Source organism: Ranitomeya variabilis, chromosome 7, assembly GCF_051348905.1.
Source record: "Ranitomeya variabilis isolate aRanVar5 chromosome 7, aRanVar5.hap1, whole genome shotgun sequence".
Taxonomy (NCBI): Eukaryota; Metazoa; Chordata; class Amphibia; order Anura; family Dendrobatidae; genus Ranitomeya; species Ranitomeya variabilis.
In genome coordinates, this window is record NC_135238.1 from 139,591,529 (window position 1) to 139,616,599 (window position 25,071).

The 25,071-nt window shown below is 40.6% G+C and overlaps 1 protein-coding gene across 2 annotated transcripts in view; it reads right to left on the reverse strand.

The window, feature by feature from the left end:
• NRP2 (neuropilin 2) overlaps nucleotides 1–25,071 on the reverse strand; it is a 153,395-nt gene that overhangs the window by 103,151 nt on the left and 25,173 nt on the right. For both annotated transcript variants that reach the window (XM_077275760.1, XM_077275761.1), the window contains exon 2: nucleotides 14,077–14,254. In XM_077275760.1, coding sequence (XP_077131875.1) covers nucleotides 14,077–14,254 — 178 coding nt within the window. The remainder of the gene's footprint in view (nucleotides 1–14,076; nucleotides 14,255–25,071) is intronic.

Sequence of the window (25,071 nt, forward strand, 5' to 3'; positions counted from 1 at the left end):
CAATGACCTTTGCACACGCTCATTAGCTGATAACACAGGAACCTCTCTTCACAATGACCTTTGCACACACTCATTAGATGCCACTGAACAAAATAAATGGTCTGCATGAGTCTATTGCTGTTAATGTACAAGTACATTTCCTGAACTAACAGGAAGTATAAGTCAAGAATACCCTCAGTGGACAGTGTGAAAATTGCAAGTTTTTAATATGATAAATAAAAGCATTACCAAACATGTTTAAAAGATAGATTTAACATATAAAACTTGTCTAATGACCATCTCCTCTAATTCCAGTAAGCATACTTTGCCACATGCTTTATGTAGTAAGATCATCGGCCTGCTATGACTTCGCTCTGCTCATTGTTTACACTCCCACAGATTAGTAACTTCTCCAAGGATTGGAACCATTCACTTCTATCCTTCCAGAGCCATGTGGTTTCCATTGAGTGTCGAGTTGGAACCAGTGCAGGAAAGTGCTGTACAAACTGCTGCATTTTTGTCTTTGATATCCTTTGGATGTCACCACTTTTATCAGCGTTCATGAAAGTGCTTCATCCTAACTAATAACATCCCCTTATATTGGATACACTTTGTCTGCTGAGTCGGGGAATGCAGAAGAGGTCACATCAGAATTGGCAATAACAGCAAGATAAAAAGACAATGCGGGGTCCTGCCAACATATCTGTAGGGGCCACATTTGGGAACATTGTGGCTTGTTTTTCTATATAAACTAACTCTTGCTTTGCTTGCTAGAAGCTGAGAAATCCAAGGAGACTTTAAAGGAGCCGACATGGTGATTAGGAGATTACATGGCATAAATGTGCTGCTGTGTATTAGAGACCACCACAGTGCAAATCCATTCATTCTCCTCCAGCATTAATATGTTCGGGTGACATTTCCCATCTTTGCATAGTTCATAGTACACACTGGCAGATGCTGAGAATACTTCCAGACCAAAAAAGGTTTAATGAATAATATATATGTAGACCTCTATATGCAATAATCTGTAGATTTAATTAGATATTAAATGTGCTGCTAAATATTTACTTTGTACTCACAAAGAAAATGATCTATAGACTTTGTCCAGCACTGAATAATACATGAAGCGTTGTGCGGCAGAGGCCGAGACTTGCTTTGCTGAAGGTATGACTACCCTGATAGAGGAGCAAGGGTTAAATGGACTGACAGCTGTCTGTGTCCACATCAGCCCCTGCAGCACTGCTGGGAGGGCACAGTAACACCTTGTAAAGTGTCTTTCTCCATCACTCCTTGGCCTCCCAACTGTTTGTGTACAGTGACACTGTCATGTAAGACAACTGGCCACCAGATCTTCAGTGAGGAAGCCCCCCACCTGGGAAGGCTCTGCTCCTCTGCATGGCAATGCCGGATGGCAGATGACAGAGCTGCACTGGGTCCTGTGTCTGGGAGATCCTTTCACTCAGCAGCTATCTTCTAAGCAATCTCCTGGAAGATGAGTGATCTGCTAGACAGCTCAAGCAGTGTGGGAATATTTCCGCTCCCCACTCATACGTGCGCCTCGGGCATGAAAATAAGATGTGAAGCTCCACAGTGTATCCATCCATGGCACTATTAAATGTTATTTTACAGTCTGCAAGTGAACATGCGCATAAATGTATAAGAAATATGTCAGGGTTATTAGCCACTATACTGACACAGTGTTTCCCCGCATGGCTTTATGCCTGCAAGCACTTGGACTTGAAAGGCGACTGCACAATGTGACCCTGTAAATATGGATGCAGAACGCTGAGACTGGGCATGGATAATGATTGCAAGCTCTTCATTCCGAGGGCCCCTTCCAGGTACATCAGAAGCAAAAACAATAAATAAACATTGTGTGTGTTTTATATAAAGAACTACCTAACGTTGTAGAACTTCCTATAAATAATAACACAGATGATGTATAATAAACACTGATGTATAATGTTAGCATTGTGGTTAAAGTCCTAAAAAGCAGAAGCTGAGTCATCTGAAACTTAGACTGAAGCAACCAGGATAACTTCTTTTTCCACCCTACCATACTTTCTGAGCCACCCGCCGCCCTACAAAGGCAGACGCACCATTCTGAGGCTACATTCTATAGACCTGAGACCGTGCAGAGCTGTTGAGGTTGGTATACTTGCCAACCTTTTAAAAGATAGGAGCATTCAGATATGTAATGGATACTGCCAAATAACCAAGTTCTCTACCTTATTGGCATCCTTCATCCACACCCTACTCCCTCCTCCTCTAAGATGTGTCTTTAGGTGCCAGGGCTCTATGTACTGGCACAGAAACAGGGGATTGGAGATTTTAAGGAGTTTTCAGTAGTACCCTGGGAATTTAAACGGAATCTGTCAGCATTTTTTTGCCATTTAATCTGAGGGCAGCCTGAGGTAGGGGATGAGACACACATTTGAGGGTTGTGTCACTTATTAGGCTGTGTGCTGTTGTTTCAATACAATGAGTTTTTTATCAGCAGGAGACAGGACTAGCTTCTTCGCACCTCTTAGTCCAACCACGCTCACACCACTAATTGGGAGCTTTCTGTCAACGCACATTGTTCAAAGAAATGTTTCAATCCGTGGTGTGGGTGGGGTGATACAAAGCTCAACAGTCTGAGCACTGCTAGATCTGCAGCAGGGAAAACTTCTATCAAAATGAAAGTAAGCAGACTAGCAAGTGACATATCACTGGAATCAGGGTCTCAACCCAGATCATGCTCCTACTGATCCAACCACACCGAAAACACTGATTAGCAATTTACTGTCAATATACAATGTACACCGAATGCTGCTAATCAGGGGCATGAGCAGGGTCAGCTTTCTGAGATCTGCTACATATAAAAGCTTTGATTGTATCACACCTGCTGCACCCAGTAAATTAAGTGACACATTACATTATACAGCTCTCAGATGAGATGGAAAAACATGGTGGCAAATTCCCTTCAAAAACAAAGTTTTAATAGTCTTCTTGGGAAGTGGCCAAGTATGGGGTTTGGGAATATATAAATAGATCTGCAAAAAGTCCAAAAGCCCCTCTATGCGATGAGAAGACCCCATCAATATAAATGGCACATGGTTGGCGGAGCCGCCTTGTATTTCACCTTGTGCCTCTATGAGCACCTTACTGGTAAGAGCAGGAGGGCTCGCTCACACGAGCGCAGATTTGGGAGAATCGGGCTGGTTATGCCAATGTCGCTCTGCTCTTACCCTGATCACATGACAGAATCGTATGACAGGTGCGGAGCAGACGGAAAACGTAATTTCTCCATTGTCTGTATCCACGCGAATCAGATGTTTTACACACACCTATTTACACATACGCGTGACTGCGCATGCCCCGATTTGCGGAACCACTTGCAGCATGCTGTGATTTTTTTTCCTCATGCTGAAAAAAGGGCAAATCTGCCCTGCCTCGTAGTATAACATTGGTCCCACTTTCATCCCATAAACCATCAGATAACACTCGGCTCAGTTATAAGCTCGTGTGAGCGAGCCCTTAAAGTGCTATCGTCTTGACCCAATGTTTTTCTTCCATCTTTAACCTTGAAAATTGACTACAAGTCTCTCTAACGGAATTGTGATTATTATGAAATACTAAAGTAATGAATCACATCCATCCTGACTGCCCTGAATAGCAAAGGGAAGTTGAGGGCAGTTACAATCTAGTGGGTTTACTGGTGACAGCACTGGGGAAGGAAGGTGGAGGCGTTGTCACCAAGACCAGAGAGTTCGAGGCTTTCTACAAAGAGTAGCTGACATTACATCAAGGCAGGGGAACAAATGCGATATTGAGCTGCTATATCAGCAGGGTAAACGCTCTTTTAGAATCTTAAAGTGTGAGTTCTCTTTTAAGCGACACTTACAAAAAAGCTGATAAAATCCCCATTCCAATCACAACCAAGCAGATGTAATAGTTATAGCTATATTTAACCTATAGACATATTGATTCCATACATATCAGTTAAATGAAAGTGGGATGTGAAGAGACAGGCAAAATTTCTCCTGTTTCAGCTGTTAAAAACAGGCCTCTGATATAATTTCTTATCAGCCAGTGCCAGAGACAGGGAGGAAGAGAGATAAAGCGAGGAAAACTCAGAGTCCTCAGTGAAACACATTGCACATGACAAGCCTGGCTGTAGGAATGATGATATCGGGGCATAATCAGCTATCATGTGAGCGCCGCTTTCTAACAGTTATGTGGCGAGCGTCGCCGCCGCACGCTATTACACTGTGACCGCTGTGAGCCGGATCTGCACATTGCATGCGCCAAGGGTATAGTTCTGCAATCAAGACATTCCATATCTATGTCATGCTGACTGTTTGAGATGATTGCAACGTATGGGCCAACAATAGGGAGACTTCTTAAATGCTGTCAGCTGCTAAGAGAATGAAGCCTGTGTTTAATTTGGGTTTTCTGCAAACTGTCATTCAGACATTATACACTTTAATTAAAGCTTATTTCTGTCCCTAAAATCATTTCTATAAATATGCTTAGACTGGAGTTTAATTACAGTTTCTAATCCAGAGCACCAGTCTTAGAACATCCTTCTGCATCAAAGGAGAGGACATTAAATCAGCGAAAAGATGATTAGTGGAAATAGCGCCACTTTCCCTAGCGCTTTTAGAAAACCCAATGAATATGTTGGCGATTTTTCATACATTAAACTTTTTTTGTCTTTTTTTTTTTTTTAATCCTTGGATTCTGTAAAGAAATAAAACATTATTAGCTGGTTCTCATAGATCTATAAATTCCGGGTTAAGGATATAATATGGGGACAATTTGTGCCATAGGGTTTTATCCACACGACAGTGTATAGAATAAAGTGGTAGTTGCTCACCTAGTGTAGTTATGTGAGACACAACACTGGTAAAGTTCCAAAATAGGAGGTTTTCCAGCTCCACAGATTGGCAGATCCAACGTGGTAATCAGGAAATGTGGGTGACCTGCGATGGTAGGGTGTCCACAAATAAGTCCAATATGTGGGATGAGGTGACGGAGCGGTTTCAGAGTTCTGAGACTTCTTCTTCAGGAAACCACAATCCATAATTGTGGCTCCCCTGAAGAAGAAGTCTGAGAATTTCGAATTGTGTTGAGAATAAACTGCGCTGTCACCTCATACCGCATAGTGGACTTATTTGTGGACACCCTACCAGCAGCGCAGGTCACCTATAAATGCTGGGTGGCAGCAACAAGATGGCATCACAGACTACCCAGTGATCAACCATGAATTTTCTTTAACATCTCGATAACAAATCTTGCTAGCAATGATAAAAAAAAGTGCCGGATGTACCATACTATAGCTCGGCAGGTTCTCATTTATGGAAGCCAGACATGGAGAAGCTTAAATGGTGGCTATACTGGTTTTACCCACTTTCCCATAAAACAAATATAACTATGATATGGTTGGCTGAACAGCATTTTTCCAAGATTGACAAAACAGGACTTTTCTGTGTTAATATGTAACTAACTAAAAGATTGCCAATCCCAACCCAAAACTATATGATGAACTATATATTTCTAAGAATCCCACTCCTCAACAACGGTTCCTAGGCCGAGAGTGATAATGAAATGTGGCTTTCATTTGTCCAGCAGTATCACTCCAGTTTGAAGTTAATGCCTCTCTGACTTTAGTTGCTTAGCCTGTCATCCAATCCAGGTGTATTTAGAGGCAATTCTCACCTTCCATTGCTTTCTGTTCAGCCTCAATGACCCTCAAGGCAGAAGAATTCTCGGAGTGAAAGGAATCAATTACTTCCTGAGATACTTTATTAGAAGTCCACACTCCTAGCATTCAGTGAAAGAGTGAGGGTGAACAGACAGGGAGGAGGGAAGCTCCAGGGTTTTGAGCTTTTGATATAAGCTCTGCATGGACAATGGCATAAATGTCAGCGTCCATACCTACTCCCAGACAAACAGTGGCCATTAAGTCACTCATCCAGCAGCCTCCGTTGAGATCAAATATCAGAGGTAACATGACAGACATGATGACATTCAATCACAGACCAATAACATTTCCAATGGAAAGAAGCCTTTTTTTTCCTTTCATTTCCACCAAGTGGCTTTATCTCCCTTGTCTGGATTTGAACTGTCATGAAAGCAATGGATCTTAAAGTGCAAGTGACGCAGTGACAGCTCCCCGTAGAGGAAGGGTTAACTACGTTCATAATAAAGAATTAATGGGAGTTCTGATAATGCAGCTTATGGAGTCTCTGCTATGAGGAGGATCAGCTAGGGATGGTTAGATAACACCAATCTCTAAAGATTTCCCTAAAAGCTAAGTGTAATTTACAGAATGTGAGCTACCAAAACCCAAGAGACATACACTGCCATTCCATAAATATACAGGAAGGGTCAATTCTATCCTAAATGTTGTGCGTACAGTGTGCCGCCAACCTGGCAGCCGGCCATCAAACTCAAAGCCCAGTGGATTTTGCTTAAATGTATTTTTGACTTTCACTTGATATGAGAGTCATGGAGGAACAAACAGCGTGTGGTGTGATAGGGGTGTAGAGGTTTCTACAGGTTTGTGTCCATGCCTTTGTAGATAAGTATGTTGTATGCACGACATCGTGCCCGCCATCATACATGTCTATGTAAAGGATCGACTTCCTGAGAATGAGGTTATTCTTTTGTTATAGCCTTATAAGCGTGACCAGCTTGAGTGACGTATTATGTAAATCTTTTAATTTGAAGATGCAGTCATTACTTCCATACGCTAGCTGCAGCCAACTTAGGAAATAGTCCCAATGCCGAATATGGGAACCATGATCATTGACATAGAATTAATAGGATTGTTCCAATATTGCAAGATTCCCCGATTCTTAGGATAGGGAATAACTTGTTGAACACTGGAAGTTCGACTGTCAGGACCCCCAGCCACTTTGAGAGTGGGGCTCTGTCATGAATTTATCAGAGATGCACATGCTAGGCCTACGCTCCATTCATTGTCCATGAGACTACTGGAAATAGGCGAACAGTGGACTCGGCTTTCCCTGGTAGCCCCATAGTAAATGAATTGAGCATCATATCTGCTCCTTTCAAGACAGAGCAATGCAGAGCCCTCTAGTTTCAGCCTCCTGGTCTCTGGATAACTGGGGGGCTTAAGGGTCGAACCCCAAGCAAGTTATCAAAAAATGTCCTGGCTTTGAACAGGTGTAAAGCCACCACATGCAGTTTATACATTTTGTAATACACCAATAACATAACATCAATGTTTCGGCCCATAGTGAGAGTAGGGTTTTTCTTAAACATGAGAATGTATGATTAAAGCACTTTCATAAAACCATGGATATTAGTCCTCTATTCATTGCCCAAATTTTTTTTTATGCCAGTCCGAAATTAAAATATAAGTATTATATCATTTCATATTTTTAAGGGATATTCTAGGCAGAATTGATATGTGAAATTATATAATATATAAATATTATATAATTTCATTTTTTAAGGGATATTTTAGGCAGAGCTGATTAGCTGTGATATGCCCAGGGCAGTGCCTGAAAAGGCATTATGTAACACAAGGAATAAAGAAAGATCAAAGACAGGATGCCTATAACACGCACCCCCCCTTTAGGACTTAAACTAAGCTAAATACCCGCAGTGTTCCTTTAGTGGTCCAGTCACAAAATTAATAAAAATTCATATAATATCTAGGTGATACCCTTCTATCCTTCAGCTTTGCATGCATTTGTTTTATTTATGAGCAGCCTAGCAAACATGCAGCAATGAAATATTTCTTGGGTTAACCATATAAGTGCAGACATCTAGTGTCATATCTTATGGATATGGGTTTTTGTTCTTAGCACCTCTCACTGCTGCAATTCTCACTAATTAATTTTGGGAGCGGATTAACACCCTTTAATCAGTGTTGCGTAAAATAACAATTTGCACCTAGATTTCATCCTCTCTTGGTTGCTTTAGCACCTCACATTTAAAAATGATCTGGATCATACATCTACTAAACACCTTAGATGCATTTTACATTGTTTTTAAATGATCATTTGCAAAAGCCATTTGGGGATAATATGGCAGGCAAAAGGTTACAGTCACACATTTAGGGCACCAATGACTGCAAATCACTCTGGCATCCAGGTTTTCTCAAAAAGATCGGTGCAGTTTTCAAATAGTTACTGGATGCACAGTTTTAGAGGTTTTACCAACAAAACTGCACTGCCATTAACCATATCTTTAGAAACGGTGCCATTCACATGCTGGCACGGGTTTTGGCCTCCTAGCAGCTGCTACGTGTTTCTACCATACCCTAACTCTCAGTTGAGAAATATTCCAACTACCTAATTGTTAAAGTGTTTCCCGGTCTAAGGAGAGAAGTCTGAAATCAACCTATGTGCACATTTCCCAACGTCACGATTCACCGGTAGGCCCCAAGTAAGCATAAGAGAGCGTTTGCATAATTGAAGTCATGTGCAGACTATTCTCATTCAGCTACTCTCAATTCTCATCCATAGAGAGAAGGTAGACAAATCGCGTATATGAGGTCAAATCACCGACCACTCCCTCGCGATACAGGGAAATCACCATTCACACTGAGCGACTGCAGACTTTTCGTCTTACACATACGCGTGATACGGTCGAGTCTCGCAGGTGAAATCCCTCCTCTGGCGCAGGCACTTGGGAGCGGAGCGTGCAGCTCCATGTGTTGCTGTGAGGCTGCACGCTCCGCTCCGGAGTGCCAGCGCCAGAGGAGGGATTTCACCTGCGAGACTCGGCCTTATCTCGCATATGTGTGATCCCGGCCTTAGACTGGAAAACCCCTTTAAAATCACAATCAGGCACTACTAATCAAATGAAAACCCAGAAGATTTTAACCAGTTAAGCAGTAAAACATATATGATGTTCTACGACAATTTATAGTCGCAGCCTTGTACTTCCTCCTGAAGCTGCATATTACATACGTGTAGAAATACAGTACATGTGATGCCGCCATTATACAATACGCCAGCATAAAATATCAATATTCTTCCACAATGTCATGTTTTTGACTGTATCGCACACCACTCCTGAATAAATCTTCTGCTACTTACTAACCATGGGCTTTGGCATTTCAGCATACAGATGCAAACTGGCATATATGGGTCAGGGCATCAATTATTTAAGTCTTACGGTACTGTAACATGAGAACTCATTTTCAGACGATAGCGAAGTTTACCCATTCCCTGCCAAAAATGACATCTTCCATGGCTTGTTCATGTCACAATGCTCATGCTGAGCATGCCGCTATGCTCCTTTGTTTCTAGTGAGTGCATGTAAAGAGACGCCATCCTGTAAGGTGCATGGCCTTTATATACTATAATAAAATGTATATGGCACAGTAAGACTACAGTTTCAGTGGCATGAAAGGGTTAAGCAGTTAATATCTGCGAGTTTCATAAGTGATGGACTTATGTGATGACTTCATCAGTGTATTGGGGATTGGGAAAATGCACATGCCTTAAATAGTGTATTGTGAGTAGTGGGATCGAAACATTCTCATGCTGAGCCAGAAATTCTCCAGTGTGTACGAGAGATCAATACTAATCAATAGCATAGTGCAGGGACCTGAGAATCCTCCGCCAGGGGGTCATCTAAGTCTTTTGTCTAATCTATAGAGTAATGACATCATGGTGCCTACGCCAAATATTACAAACATCCTGGTTGACTTAATACTCTGCATGCAAATATAAATGTGTGATGTATTCCACGTATGCTTATAACACTACCCTGCATATAAATGTACATGTGGTATATTCCACGTATGCTTATAACACTACCCTGCATACAAATATACATGTGGTGTACTCCACGTATGCTTATAACACTAACCTGCATGCAAATACACATGTGCGGTGTACTCCACGTATGCTTATATTACTACTCTGCATGCAGATATACATGTGCGGTGTAGTCCACGTATGCTTATAACACTACCCTGCATATAAATGTACATGTGGTGTATTCCACATATGCTTATATTACTACTCATCATGCAGATATACATGTGCGGTGTACTCCACATATGCTTATATTACTACTATGCATGCAGATGTACATGTGGTGTATTCCACGTATGCTTATATTACTACTCATCATGCAGATATACATGTGCGGTGTACTCCACATATGCTTATATTACTACTATGCATGCAGATATACATGTGCGGTGTATTCCACGTATGCTTATATTACTACTCATCATGCAGATATACATGTGTGGTGTATTCCATGTATGCTTATATTACTACTCATCATGCAGATATACATGTGTGGTGTATCCACGTATGCTTATATTACTACTCTGCATCAGATATACATGTGTGGTGTACTCCACGTATGCTTACATTACTACTCATCATGCAGATATACATGTGCGGTGTATTCCACGTATGCTTATATTACTACTCATCATGCAGATATACATGTGTGTGTACTCCACGTATGCTTATATTACTACTCATCATGCAGATATACATGTGCGGTGTATTCCATGTATGCTTATATTACTACTCATCATGCAGATATACATGTGTGTGTACTCCACGTATGCTTATATTACTACTATGCATGCAGATATACATGTGCGGTGTATTCCACGTATGCTTATATTACTACTCATCATGCAGATATACATGTGTGGTGTATTCCATGTATGCTTATATTACTACTCATCATGCAGATATACATGTGTGGTGTATCCACGTATGCTTATATTACTACTCTGCATCAGATATACATGTGTGGTGTACTCCACGTATGCTTACATTACTACTCATCATGCAGATATACATGTGCGGTGTATTCCACGTATGCTTATATTACTACTCATCATGCAGATATACATGTGTGTGTACTCCACGTATGCTTATATTACTACTCATCATGCAGATATACATGTGCGGTGTATTCCATGTATGCTTATATTACTACTCATCATGCAGATATACATGTGTGTGTACTCCACGTATGCTTACAGTTAGGTCCAGAAATATTTGGACAGAGACAACATTTTTCTCATTTTGGTTATAGACATTACCACAATTTAATTTTAAACAAAACAATTCAGATGCAGTTGAAGTTCAGACTTTCAGCTTTCATTTGAGGGTATCCATATTAAAATTGGATGAAGAGTTTAGGAGTTTCAGCTCCTTAACCTGTGCCACCCTGTTTTTTCAAGGGACCAAAAGTAATTGGACAATTGACTCCAAGGCTATTTCATGGACAGGTGTGGGCAGTCCCTTCATTATGTCATTCTCAACTAAGCAGATAAAAGGCCTGGAGTTGATTTGAGGTGTGGTGCTTGCATTTGGAAGGTTTTCCTATGAAGTAAACATGCGGTCAAAAGTGCTCTCCATGAAGGTGAAACAAGCCATTCTTAAGCTGTGAAAACAGAGAAAAAACCCATCCGAGAAATTGCTACAATATTCGGAGTGGCAAAATGTACAGTTTGGTACATCCTGAGAAGGAAAGAAAGCACTGGTGAACTCATGAATGCCAAAAGACCTGGGCGCCCACGGAAGACAACAGTGGTGGGTGATCGCAGAATAACATCCATGGTGAAGAGAAACCCCTTCACAACAGCCAACCAAGTGAAGAAAACTCTCCAGGAGGTAGGCGCATCAATATCCAAATCTACCATAGAGAGAAGACTGCATGAAAGTAAATACAGAGGGTTCACTGCACGGTGCAAGCCACTCATAAGTGTCAAGAATAAAAAGGCTAGACAGGACTTGGCTAAAAAACATCTAAAAAAGCCAGCACAGTTCAGGAAGAACATTCTTTGGACAGATGAAACCAAGATCAACCTCTACCAGAATGATGGAAAGAGAAAAGTATGGCGAAGGCTTGGTACAGCTCATGATCCAAAGCATACCACATCATCTGTAAAACACGGTGGAGGCAGTGTGATGGCTTGGCCATGCATGGCTGCCAGTGGCACTGGGTGACTAGTGTTTATTGATGATGTGACACAGGACAGAAGCAGCCAAATGAATTCTGAGGTATTCAGAGCCATACTGTGTGCTCAGATCCAGCCAAATGCAGCAAAACTGATTGGTCGTCGTTTCATACTACAGATGGACAATGACCAAAACATGAAGCCAAAGCAACCCAGGAGTCTATTAAAGCAAAGAAGTGGAATATTCTTGAATGGCCAAGTCAGTCACCTGATCTCAACCCAATTGAGCATGCATTTCACTTGTTAAAGACTAAACTTCAGACAGAAAGGCCCACAAACAAACAGCAACTGAAAACCACCGCAGTGAAGGCCTGGCAGACCATGAAAAAGGAGGAAACACAGCGTCTGGTGATGTCCATGAGTTCAAGACTTCAGGCAGTCATTACCAACAAAGGGTTTTCAACCAAGTACTAGAAATGAACATTTTATTTAAAATTATTGAATCTGTCCAATTACTTTTGGTCCCTTAAAAAACAGGGTGGCACATGTTAAGGAGCTGAAACTCCTAAACCCTTCATCCAATTTTAATGTGGATACCCTCAAATGAAAGCTGAAAGTCTGAACTTCAACTGCATCTGAATTGTTTTGTTTAAAATTAAATTGTGGTAATGTCTATAACCAAAATGAGAAAAATGTTGTCTCTGTCCAAATATTTCTGGACCTAACTGTATATTACTACTATGCATGCAGATATACATGTGCGGTGTATTCCACGAATGCTTATATTACTACTCATCATGCAGATATACATGTGCGGTGTACTCCACGTATGCTTATATTACTACTCATCATGCAGATATACATGTGTGGTGTATCCACGTATGCTTATATTACTACTCTGCATCAGATATACATGTGTGGTGTACTCCACGTATGCTTATATTACTACTCATCATACAGATATACATGTGCGGTGTACTCCACGTATGCTTATATTACTACTCATCATGCAGATATACATGTGTGGTGTACTCCACGTATGCTTATATTACTACTCATCATGCAGATATACATGTGTGGTGTACTCCACGTATGCTTATATTACTACTCATCATGCAGATATACATGTGCGGTGTTCTCCATGTATGTTTATATTACTACTCATCATACAGATATATATGTGTGGTGTACTCCACGTATGCTTATATTACTACTCATCATGCAGATATACATGTGCGGTGTACTCCACGTATGCTTATATTACTTCTCATCATGCAGATATACATGTGTGGTGTATTTCACGTATGCTTATTTTTACTCATCATGCAGATATACATGTGCTGTGTACTCCACGTATGCTTATATTACTACTCTGCATCAGATATACATGTGTGGTGTACTCCACGTCTGCTTATATTACTTCTCATCATGCAGATATACATGTGTGGTGTACTCCACGTATGCTTATATTACTACTCATCATGCATATAAACATGTGCGGTGTACTCCACGTATGCTTATATTACTACTCATCATGCAGATATACAAGTGCGGTGTACTCCACGTATGCTTATTTTTACTCATTATGCAGATATACATGTGCGCTGTACTCCACATGTGCTTATATTACTACTCATCATGCATTAGATATACATGTGTGGTGTACTCCACGTATGCTTTTATTACTATGCTGCATGCAGATATACATGTGCGCTGTACTCCACATGTGCTTATATTACTACTCATCATGCATTAGATATACATGTGTGGTGTACTCCACGTATGCTTTTATTACTATGCTGCATGCAGATATACATGTGCGCTGTACTCCACATGTGCTTATATTACTACTCTGCATCAGATATACATGTGTGTGTACTCCACGTATGCTTATATTACTTCTCATCATGCAGATATACATGTGCGGTGTATTTCACGTATACTTATTTTTACTCATCATGCAGATATACATGTGTGCTGTACTCCACGTATGCTTATATTACTACTCTGCATGCAGATATACTGTAAATGTGTGGTGTATTCCACGTATGCTTATATTACTATGCTGCATGCAGATATACATGTGTGGTGTACTCCACGTATGCTTATATTACTACTCATCATGCAGATATACATGTGTGGTGTACTCCACGTATGCTTATATTATAGGGTGAAAAACAAATTCTTACTTGCAATCATGTTTTTCTATTTCAAAATGAGGATTGAAGTTAAGCACTATCTTCTGGTTAGGCTCCGGTGCGCTGACCACCCACAAACAGTTCTGATGAGAAGGATAGTCATTCGGATAACCTGGTGATGTGATGTAACCAGCAACTTTGGCATTTAAACGTCCTCCACATGTATTCACTGGAAGAGATAGATAGAAAAGAGAAATTCAATAGACATCCTTATATAACCAATCTTCTAACACAAAGAATTAGGAAGCGCGGGTCATGTCTGCAGCTCGGCCTGCCATTATACACCAGATTCTACAATCCCATTGTCTACTGCACTGGAATGGAAAGTGTTATTCTCACAGCCATAGATAACCAAGTTTTGGACAGAATTATTATTACATTTTAATAACACCTTATCTCCCGTTTTCTTGAATTTTCCACCAGATCTATACCAAGTATTGTAGGTTTGATCTGAATAAACACCGTTGCTGTAGAAGTGTGCACAACAACTACTGTAGAAAAATCCTATTCTACAATATCCCACTGTGGCATTATTAACAAACTAAAAACAGTACAGTGACAATTGAAAACCCCAGGGAACTCGAAATTAAAAAAAAAACACTTTTCCATTTAAACCACCAGGGACTTTCAAATTGAAACACACCAATTCGTAATTGCATGTATAGCGGCAGCTTTCTACTTGTGGAACAAAGACATTCACAGGCTGCCGAGTAGTCGCCACCAAATACATACAAAAATAAAAAAGTGTAATACTCTACCAGCTAAAATAATTTTCAGTATTGTGACATACATTCTTAAATGCCTTAAGCCGTCCATAGATGGCTGTCGGCCCAATGATGCTTCAGTTGATTGTTTGGCCGACAGCCATCTCGACCGTCTCTCCCATACACAGGATCACACGCTCAGCCAATTGTTATCTATGAGAACGCCACCGATAGACATCTCTCTGGCGGCTTACCTCCTGGAGAACAATGAACAATGCAATCGGCAGTCTAATATCAGACATACCTTATGGAAATCTCCCCCAGTAATCATTTGCTGGCCCCATAGGCTATGTGTACATGTTTAGTAGTGATCGCTTAATGGACCAGCAGCAATCCATTGGCAAAATAGCTGTGCAGACACAACGTTTTAGTCCAGTTTTAAATAACAGATCTCTGCAGGATCCATTTTTTTTAACATTTAGCCCCTGACAGGGGATTTAAGGGGAAAATTTTCTCCTTGTGGACAGCGCCAAATTGGCATATGGAGACTTATCTTTATACCCTGATATTAAATTTAAAACATAGGATTGGATACTGAGAGTACAGAACAGAGTACAGTCCCTTAGAAGTTTGCACCGTCCCTCAATTCAAAATATTTCAGACGTGGGTTCCTTAAAACCAAGATCTCTCCAATAAATTGTTTTACAGCCAGATAGCACAATGTTGGACTGGGTGCCAAGGGACACCAGTAACATTAACTTTGGGGGGGCCTACTTTTCAACTGCAAGCAAATATTACACTTCCCTCGTTCACAAATTTACCTATGCTTCTATATAATTGTAAACTGGGTAGTTTGGTTAATGAGTGATGATATGCTGATTTTTTCTGTACAGAGTAAATCAAGAGAATTATGCCAAGTACTGCCCATACAGTGGGGTTGAGACCCAGATCTGCAGAAGGGCCCACCGGGGGATTCCCCTGCTCCCCTATGGGCCAGTCCGAGCCTGAGATAGCACATAAATCCCCCTGTGGTTGCAGATGGAGCACAAATTGCAGGTTGTATTGTTTGGTTGTGATAAAAGACACTTCCTTTCTAGTGTTTACAGAGAATAGAGGGAGATTTGGGGGACTGCACTCTCATTTCCTGTTGGATTCCGCACATACTGTATCACAGAGCTGAAGTTCATTGCCAAACATGCAAGAGCAGCTAGTTACAGCAACAATGCCAAGATCTATAGAAAAAAACATGTTGAAAGAGGAGCAGATACTTTCTGAAAACACTCCACCCTATTTTTGTGTTTTTATGTAATGAGATTTATTTAGATTTTATTCTTACACTATCCAAGTTCCAAGTATAGATGTTAAATGGCTTTGTAAGCACAAGATATTGAACTTGATGGACTTTAATGCCCTTAACACAGATTAGATAGCTGTCAGATGTTTGTTTGGTTGACAGTTATCTCCCCAGATGTCTTCATACACAGGAGGGCCTGCTCTCTTTGGCTGACTTTCGTCCAATGTGTATATGGACATAGAGGCTCCAATCCATCAAGACCAGCATTTTTTCTCGACAACTTTAATGTGTGGGAGTGCAGGAGTCAGACTCTTCCGATTTATTAAGAGGTGAACGCCTCTTAACGAATTACCAAATGCCTGACAAGTGGCTTGCAACTCTGTACACCACACGAGAAATCTTACTCCAGTCACTGACTAGAATAACATTACGTAATGGTGTGAGGAATGCCACAGCTCGTCGTGAATTTGAGGAGCCATGGCATCACACCCCTGTCCCACCCTAGCTACGCCCATTTTAGTGGCACTAAGAGAAAGAGAAACTGGTGTGAAAACACCAAATTTGCTAAATTGTTTGCGGAACATCGAGTTGTGCAAAAATTTTGAGACTCTTCAAAGCAATTTACTCCAGAATTGTGATGAAATTCCTTTGATGAATAAGGGTACTGTCACACTCTGCAACTTTCCAACGATCACGACCAGCGATACGACCTGGCCGTGATCGTTGGAAAGTCGTTGTGTGGTCGCTGGAGAGCTGTCACACAGACCGCTCTCCAGCGACCAACGATGCCGAGGTCCCGGGTAACCAGGGTAAACATCGGGTTACTAAGCGCAGGGCCGCGCTTAGTAACCCGATGTTTACCCTGGTTACCAGCGTAAAAGTAAAAAAACAAAAACAGTACATACTCACATTCCGGTGTCCTTCAGGTCCCTTGCCGTCTGCTTCCCGCTCTGACTAAGTGCCGCCGTAAAGTGAAAGCAGATCACAGCGGTGACGTCACCGCTGTGATCTGCTCTTACTTTCCGGCCGGCAGTCAGCCAGAGCGGGAAGCAGACTGCAAGGGACCTGACGGACACCAGAATGTGAGTATGTACGGTTTGTTTGTTTTTTACTTTTACGCTGGTAACCACGGTAAACATCGGGTTACTAAGCGCGGCCCTGCGCTTAGTAACCCGATGTTTACCCTGGTTACAAGCGAACGCATCGCTGGATCGCTGTCACACACAACGATCCAGCGATGACAGCGGGAGATCCAGCGAGGAAATAAAGTTCCAAACGATCTGCTACGACGTACTATTCTCAGCGGGGTCCATGATCGCAGTAGCGTGTCAGACACAGCGATATCGTATGGATATCGCTGGAACGTCACGGATCGTACCGTCGTAGCGATCAAAGTCCCACTGTGTGACAGTACCCTAAGGGCCTCAGTTATTTTTTAAATCCACTTACCATGTAAGGGTCTGTTTACACCGACCCATTGTCTGACGGATGGTAAGCTTTTACCTATTTGAATGCCTATTTACACAGGCAGGCCAAACTAAACAATGTGCATGGAGCGATCTATAGTAGATCATTCAGTACACATAGGCTTCCAAACTTCTCGGCACTGCGAGTCCTGTTTACTCAAAACGATGCTGCATAAATTGATCATTTCACCAGATGAACAAACTTTTTATACGGCAAGATAATCATGAAATGAAAATTTTTAACACCGCTCGTTCACGGTTATCTTGCACTGTAAATGACCCTTAAGGCTATGATTACATATCTAGTAATCATCCGTTAGAATGGATCCAGTAGCAATCCTTTGACAAAAACTTGTGCAGACACAGCCTTTTTGTCCGCCTGAAAAAACTGATTACAACTGGGTGCGTTTTCTTTTTAACACTGAAATCTATGGAAAATGGATCAGTTAAATAGCCATCCGTTTTGTCCCATATGAAAAGGATCTGTTTTTTGCTTATTGGAGGTGGACAAATTAATGTTTAACATACACTACTGGACTTGACAACTTTCAAGTAATCGTCCATTTAAAATTGATCCAGTAAGCAAAAAAAAAGAACCGTTTCAAATGGGAGGAAAACAGATGGCTATTTAAAGAGATTATCCACTACTTTTACACTGATGGCCTATCCTTAGCATAGGCCAATGTCTGATCGGCCGTGGTCGGCATCCCCCCGCAAATCAGCTGTTATCGGTGGGGGAGGTAGACGGAAGCACTTACTTGTGGATCTAGCCGTTTACTTGTAGTGGCCCACCGTAGGGTTCTGCACGTCAACCTCCTATACAAATCAAGATGGATGTGCAGTAACAAGCCCTGGCCACTACAAGTAGATGGCCAGCTCCGAAAGGAAGTACTTCTGGCTGGCGGCCGCCGCCACCGATATCAGCTAATCGGAAGGGGTGCCAGACCCTGGCCGATCAGACATTGATGACCTATCCTAAGGACTGGCTATCTATGTAAACGTAGTGAACAACCTCTTTAACAGATCTACTTTTTATAGCTTTCAATGTTTAAAACGGAATTCTGTTCCTTTTTTTTTTCAGGCGAACAAAAAAGCTGTGTTGATGATTACTGAACATGTGAACTTAGCCCAATATTGAATTCACAGGGTATTTACCTTATCTGTAAGAGTTATAGGTTAGGAGAATTTCACAATATCTAACTTAAATGAATAGATATATAGAGGCATCGGTCACTAATATGTTCTAATGATAAAAAGGTATTATTTTCTCACTGAATGTCTTTGTCTGGAATAGTGCCACAGACTGTACTATAACATACAGCAAAAACAAAGATATTTAGTGACGCAACGGAGGTCAGAACTCTTTTGGCATTTGACAGGTTAATGGAGGATACAAATGTATCGAATGTCAATGGCTACAATCTGAAAGCAGTCCTAACTTTATAACAAAGAAAAGTGATCAAACTGGTAAATTATTGTGCTTTCTTTATCATGATTAGGAAATGTTTGTTCCCAAGGCAAAGATTTCACACGGCACATTCCATCTAGGTCTGAATATTTATAGAATGCGCAAAAGTTTCAGTATGCTTGTTTCCCCTGGCTAAATAGACTGAGTTTGTGCAATAGTAATATGGCATGGATACTTTTAAGTCATTTTATTTTTCTATCTAGAATAAACATCCAAAAATCTTCCTTAAGTGATATCTTAAGTGAAGTCCCCTAGGGATTTCTATTGGATCTGGAGTGTTCACATGGACTCTTGGTACTATCAGCTATCTCTGGTGGACCTACAGAAGCAGTAGTGTATATGCTCAGTCACACAAGTTATTAGAGCCCCTTCTATGCAGTTAGTGGTGGGAGTCCCAGTGGTCACTTAGCAATAACTCTTCTCAACTGAATAATTCCATTACCTTAAGATGTAATTCCCAACATCATAAGTTATCCAAAGAATAGGGGTATGTTGTTGATCTCTACTCATGGTCAACAGAGTTTGGGGGAGAGTACAGTACTCGGCTTTCTCCGGCAGTCCCATAAACGATAAATGAAGCAGAGGTCAAGCATGCACCACTCCACTACTTTCAACATGGGGAAGACTTGCCCATTCTCAGGATTCCAGAGCCCTGATCGGGATTGCCGGGGAGTCCAGCAGTTGAATCCTCAGTGATCTGCAAATTATTACATGTTCAATGTATAGTGGACAACTTGTGATTTTGGGAATAACTATTTATTTTACAAAGCAAATCTGGCTTCCACATTATCTCCCATTGTCATTCTTCTGACAGATAAAATCATCTCTGAAATCTATTTTCTACATACAGAGTTATGATGAGACTAGCCCACAGCCTTTCTTGTAATCTGAAGGCAAGATTCAGCGAGCCACACTATGCAGCAGCAAGGAAGACTGACACTAAACTGACATTTTTCTGGTAATGCAAACTGTATACTGTATTTTAGCAATTCACTATCAATAAGCTATTGTCCTTTCAGAAATAAGTAGAATGTGATATTGCTCACACATTCCCTTTAAAAAGAGCAGTCTGGGTGAGCCAGGCACTTCTTATCTGCTGTCAAATGCTGTTTCACTAAGCGATAACGAGTGTCGATGCTTGTTATATATAGCCTTGATTGACAAGTTCTGCTTCTTCCAAAGATCCTGAAGACACACAATTGAATGTGAAGAAATGAAGCACAGCCGAGCTTCCAGGTTAGCGAATGGGAGCTAATTACGTTGTCAGAGTACGGACACAACATGGCTGCTGATTCCTGATTGACTGACTTGTTCAAAGCAAGAAATTACAGGTTGCTGTGTACCCTACACCTAATCTGTACAAGCGGTGGCCACTGGAAATGGAGAAATTAAACAGATGCAGTTCCATTTGACAATGTCTTGTGGTGCTACGGAAAGGCTGAGTTTTACCATTTAATCCTCCTATGTAAACGACCAAATCAGATACTAATAAATACAGTACATAATTCAGCCATTTAAATGGACTACAAAAGTATCTATCAGAGCTCAATTTGTCACGTCAGTGTCCTGTTACTCTAACTGCAACCACAAGAAAACACATTAATTAGTACAAGAATACTGAATATTTACATCATGCCATAGACATCAGATCAGGAGTGAAGATACAATGTGTCAGTGATAATAAGAAAATATTGACAAACCATTTTCAGAGCATCAAGAAGCACTTTTGTGACTGGAGAGGGTTCAGGATAGGATGAAGGATTGAATTGTTTGAGTGTAAATTTTTGTTACGTAGTTGTCTTTGGTTCTGATGATCCAGTTAGGTCCAGAAATATTTGGGCAATGACTGAGTTTTCAAGATTTGGGCTCTAATAACCTGTGAAGCAATTAGGAATTGTAAACAATTTTTTTACAAAGCCTCCTCATTTCAGGATCTCAAAAGTAAGTGGACAAACTAATTTTAGCATAGGCCTTTCCTGCAGCTGACTTCAGTTGTTGCTTGTTTGTGAGTCTTTCTGCCTTAAGTTTTGTCTTAAACATGTGAAGTGCATGCTTGACATGGGGTTGAGATTTATTTGCTTTTAAAAACTACTGGGCTGCTTTCCCGGTATGTTTTGGGTCATTGTCCATCTGTACTGTGAAGCGCCGTCCAATTAGCCTTGCTACATTTGGGTTAATGTGAGCAGAAAGTATAGCCATGTACACTTCAGAATTAATCCGGCTGATTCTGTCTTAGGTCCCATCATCAATAAAAACTAGTGACCCAGTGCCACTGGAAGCCATGCATGCCCATGCCATCACACTGCCTCCACCATGTTTTACATGGGAGGTGGTGAGCTTTGGATCATGAACAGTTCCAAGCTTCCTCCACACATTCTTCTTCCCTTCATTCTGGTAGAGATTGGTCATCTGGCCTACCTAATTTTTAAGGCTGATTAATGATTTACACCTTGTGGTGAACCCTCTGTATTTGCTCTCATGAAGTCTTCTCTCTGTGGTAGACTTAGATAAGAAAACACCTACTTCCTGGAGAGTGTTCTGCACTGCACTTGGGTGGATGTTGTCAAGGAGTTTTTCTTCACTATATAAAGGACTCTGCGATTATCCACCACTGTGTTCTTCTATGGATGTCCAGGCCTTTTTGAGTTCCCAAGCTCGGCAGTGCAATCTTTTTTTCTTTTGCAGAATGTACCAAACATTGATTTGGCCACTCATAACATTTCTGCTATCTCTCTGATGGATTTCTTCTTTTTTTTCAGCCTATTCAGTCTAACAATTGTCTGTTTCTCTTTCATTGAAAGCTGCTTTGACTGCATGTTGTATGTTCACAGCATCAGCTTCAAAATGCAAATGCCACTCCAAGAATCAGCCCCAGACCTTTCCCTGCTTAAATGATGATGGATTAAGAGCTTTTAAGATAATTGTCCAATTACTTTTAGTCCAGTTAAAAAGAGGTGGCTACATTTTCAAAGAGCTGTAATTTCTAAACCTTTACAATACGTAATTAGGATGTGAATCCCATCAAAGCTGAGAGTCAGCACTGTAAGCCCATATTGATTATATAATTGTATCTTGAATATTTTTTGGTAAACAGCTAAAATGCCAAAACTTGTGTCACTCACTGTCCAAATATTTCTGGACCTTATTGTATGTGATTGTGATAGAACAAGAACTTTATCTAATGTATGTCTATGTCCAGGTCCTGAAGCACTTCTTTACATTGTTTTCATTTTGGAATCCCCCTCTTAACACTGTTGGTTCTTTTACTTGTTTCTTGAATATGAAACTTTGGAAAAAACCCAGTACATCTAATGGGAAATTTTCTGCTTTCAACATGAAACCAGTATTTTGATGAAATCATCACAGTATCCAAGCTTCTTATGAACTGACAAAGCTACAAGAAGATCAGCAGATTAGCCGATTCACATGAGCTGTGCAGGCCAGCGAACAACATAAAAAATCAACAGGATATTCCATTACAGCGTTTTCTTTCAGTTCCCATATACTCGAGCCAAGTAACTTTACTTCCACAATCTTTTTTAGTCTGTTTCTTCATGAAACACATTCATTTTCCATATTAACTTCTTCAGTGCCACATGACTGGTTTACCACAGCCATGACTCCCACGTTTTACAATTGATTTCCACTGCCATACTTCCCTTGTACGGTGAGGGCTAATTCTATGTTTCCAATGTAATTTTTCCAAATGACAAACACATGATTCACTGAAATTTGTCTAAAAGGATGTTCTATGGCTGCAATTACTATGGAACCATGTGTTTAAATGTAGCCTGTTTATTCTATACAGGAGGGAAAATGCCCGATTTGCCAACGCTAATGGTTTTTCAGAACTATTTACATGATCTTATTACAAGAAGAGTGTATGTTGTTGCTTGCTTATATATGTCCATATACTTTACATTTTATATACCTATATGAAATATTTGTAATGACTGTAGAATCCCATAGATTTTTTGTCCCACAATTGAAAGTTTCAACGAAATGTTTCTTATATGAAACAATTAACAAAGACAAGAGCGTTCCGCAATAATAATAATAATAATAATAATAATAATGACAATGTGAAATTTGCACAATAAAATGGTGGGGGGCTCTAATGTTTTCTTAGTTATAAACTGAAGAACTCAAATTACACAAGGGGACTGTAGAGAAAAACACACAATGGAAGTTCTTAAAACATCTGGTCTGGTTCCTATGGGAAATAGTGCAGAGTCTGCTAAACATTAACAAACCAAACTCTTTGCACAAAACAACTTTCCGTAGCGCAACACAATGAGTTTCATCTATTAAATGTTCTCTCACAACATCCCACCTGAGTGTGTAGACAGGTTGGAGTCTTTACAAAGTCACACTTTGCTCACCTAAATCTAATCCTTTGCTGAAATACTAATCACATCACCTCCAATTGCATTTTACACGCAGCAACAAATCTTACCGAAATGAAATTCTGTGACTTTGCAATGAGAGAAGACTTTCACACCTCATACGAAGCATGTTCACCAATCATGGCATTTCATGGAACTTCTGAGACATACTCAGCATAGCATTGTTTTGTCAGCTACACAAGGGGCCATTCTGATAACCACTATCTGGACCTGAGGTCTCAGTCATAACCTCTCTGTTCTCTGGATGAATTGTGTTGTTGTTGTGTCCGATGTGTACAGTATGTGGTTTTGTTCCAAGACCCTGATAACATGCTGAAACAGCCTGTCTGATGTTCTGCGCATGATGCACCAGCTGTTCTTCATTTCTACAAAGTATTTTAACTCCTCTGTGGCTGTTGAGGGCAAAGCAGGGATATCCTCTTGGGATCCCTAAAGGCTTAGGTGCAAAATAATTATTTATGAAGTAAAACATTAATTCTGATCTGAAAGGGTTTGCCTCGAGCTCTTGTGTGGTTTAAATTACAAAGTATTTTTTAAAAACAAGCATCTTTGCATGATTTTTAAACTGTATAGGGTACGGCTCAGTGTCCAGGTTACTAGCCTCTCTGCTGATTCCGAGAGCCGGGTCACGAAGGTTACATAGTGTGCCGCTTGCAGGATTTCTGCTTTACTGTAGATGACCAGCCTCAGTGCCCCTGCACTTCTCTCATGATGCAAAAGCAAAGATGTCTCTTCTAAAAGCATGGTAAAGCACAGAGATCGGACCATGACACAGATCTGAACTGTCAATCATCAGGAACGCATGGCGCCAAGCAAAGCGAAATCTGGGGGCAAGAAGAGGTATACTTCTGAAGAAAAGTAATCAAGACAAACCTTTAGAGGTCAATTTACCATATAGTTGAGTTAGGCGTTAGTAGGCCAAGAACTGCATAAAAACACAAAAATTTGCTAATTTCTTGAATTTTTTTCTGTTGACAACAAAGGCCATGGAGTGCCTCTAGGAATCTTTTTTTTTCTATTTTATTTTTTTTAGAGGGGATTTGTGTTTTCTTGTATTTATGACATGTACTAAGCAACAGTCAATATAACATTATAAAATAACTTTAACTCACTTCTTAAATTTCACTCTGTTCCAGAGACGCCATGCTAGTGGCCCTGTAGCTGGTAGCTGCTCATGTATTGGCCAAACGTATGTGACCACTAGTCTCAGCAACCATACACACTCTCTAGCGGCCACAAAAATAATGTACAGCATACGACCATGACCAACTTCAGCACAGGCAAGGACTAATGGAGGAGAGATGATTTGCAAGGTGGATTACGTTTATTTTATTATGTTATCACATTGAAGACTGTCAGGAAAACTTCATAAAATCTCTCAGCCCCCTTTAAATTAAACTGCAGTATATGCTAACTAGTGCATAACAAAATGCCTCCCTAGGCTTACTAATCCTACAAGGATCTTTATTCTTGCTCTACTAGGCATAACACATTAAGCATTGGTAATAGCTGAAGAGTAGTCAGCCTCATCACCATAAGTCTAGCAGACTAACGCCAAAATACTCCAACATCGTAAAGAATTTGATATAAAACAAGTCTTGACCATGCTCCTGTAGTTTCTCTTGTTGGGAGGCCATATTTAAGACTA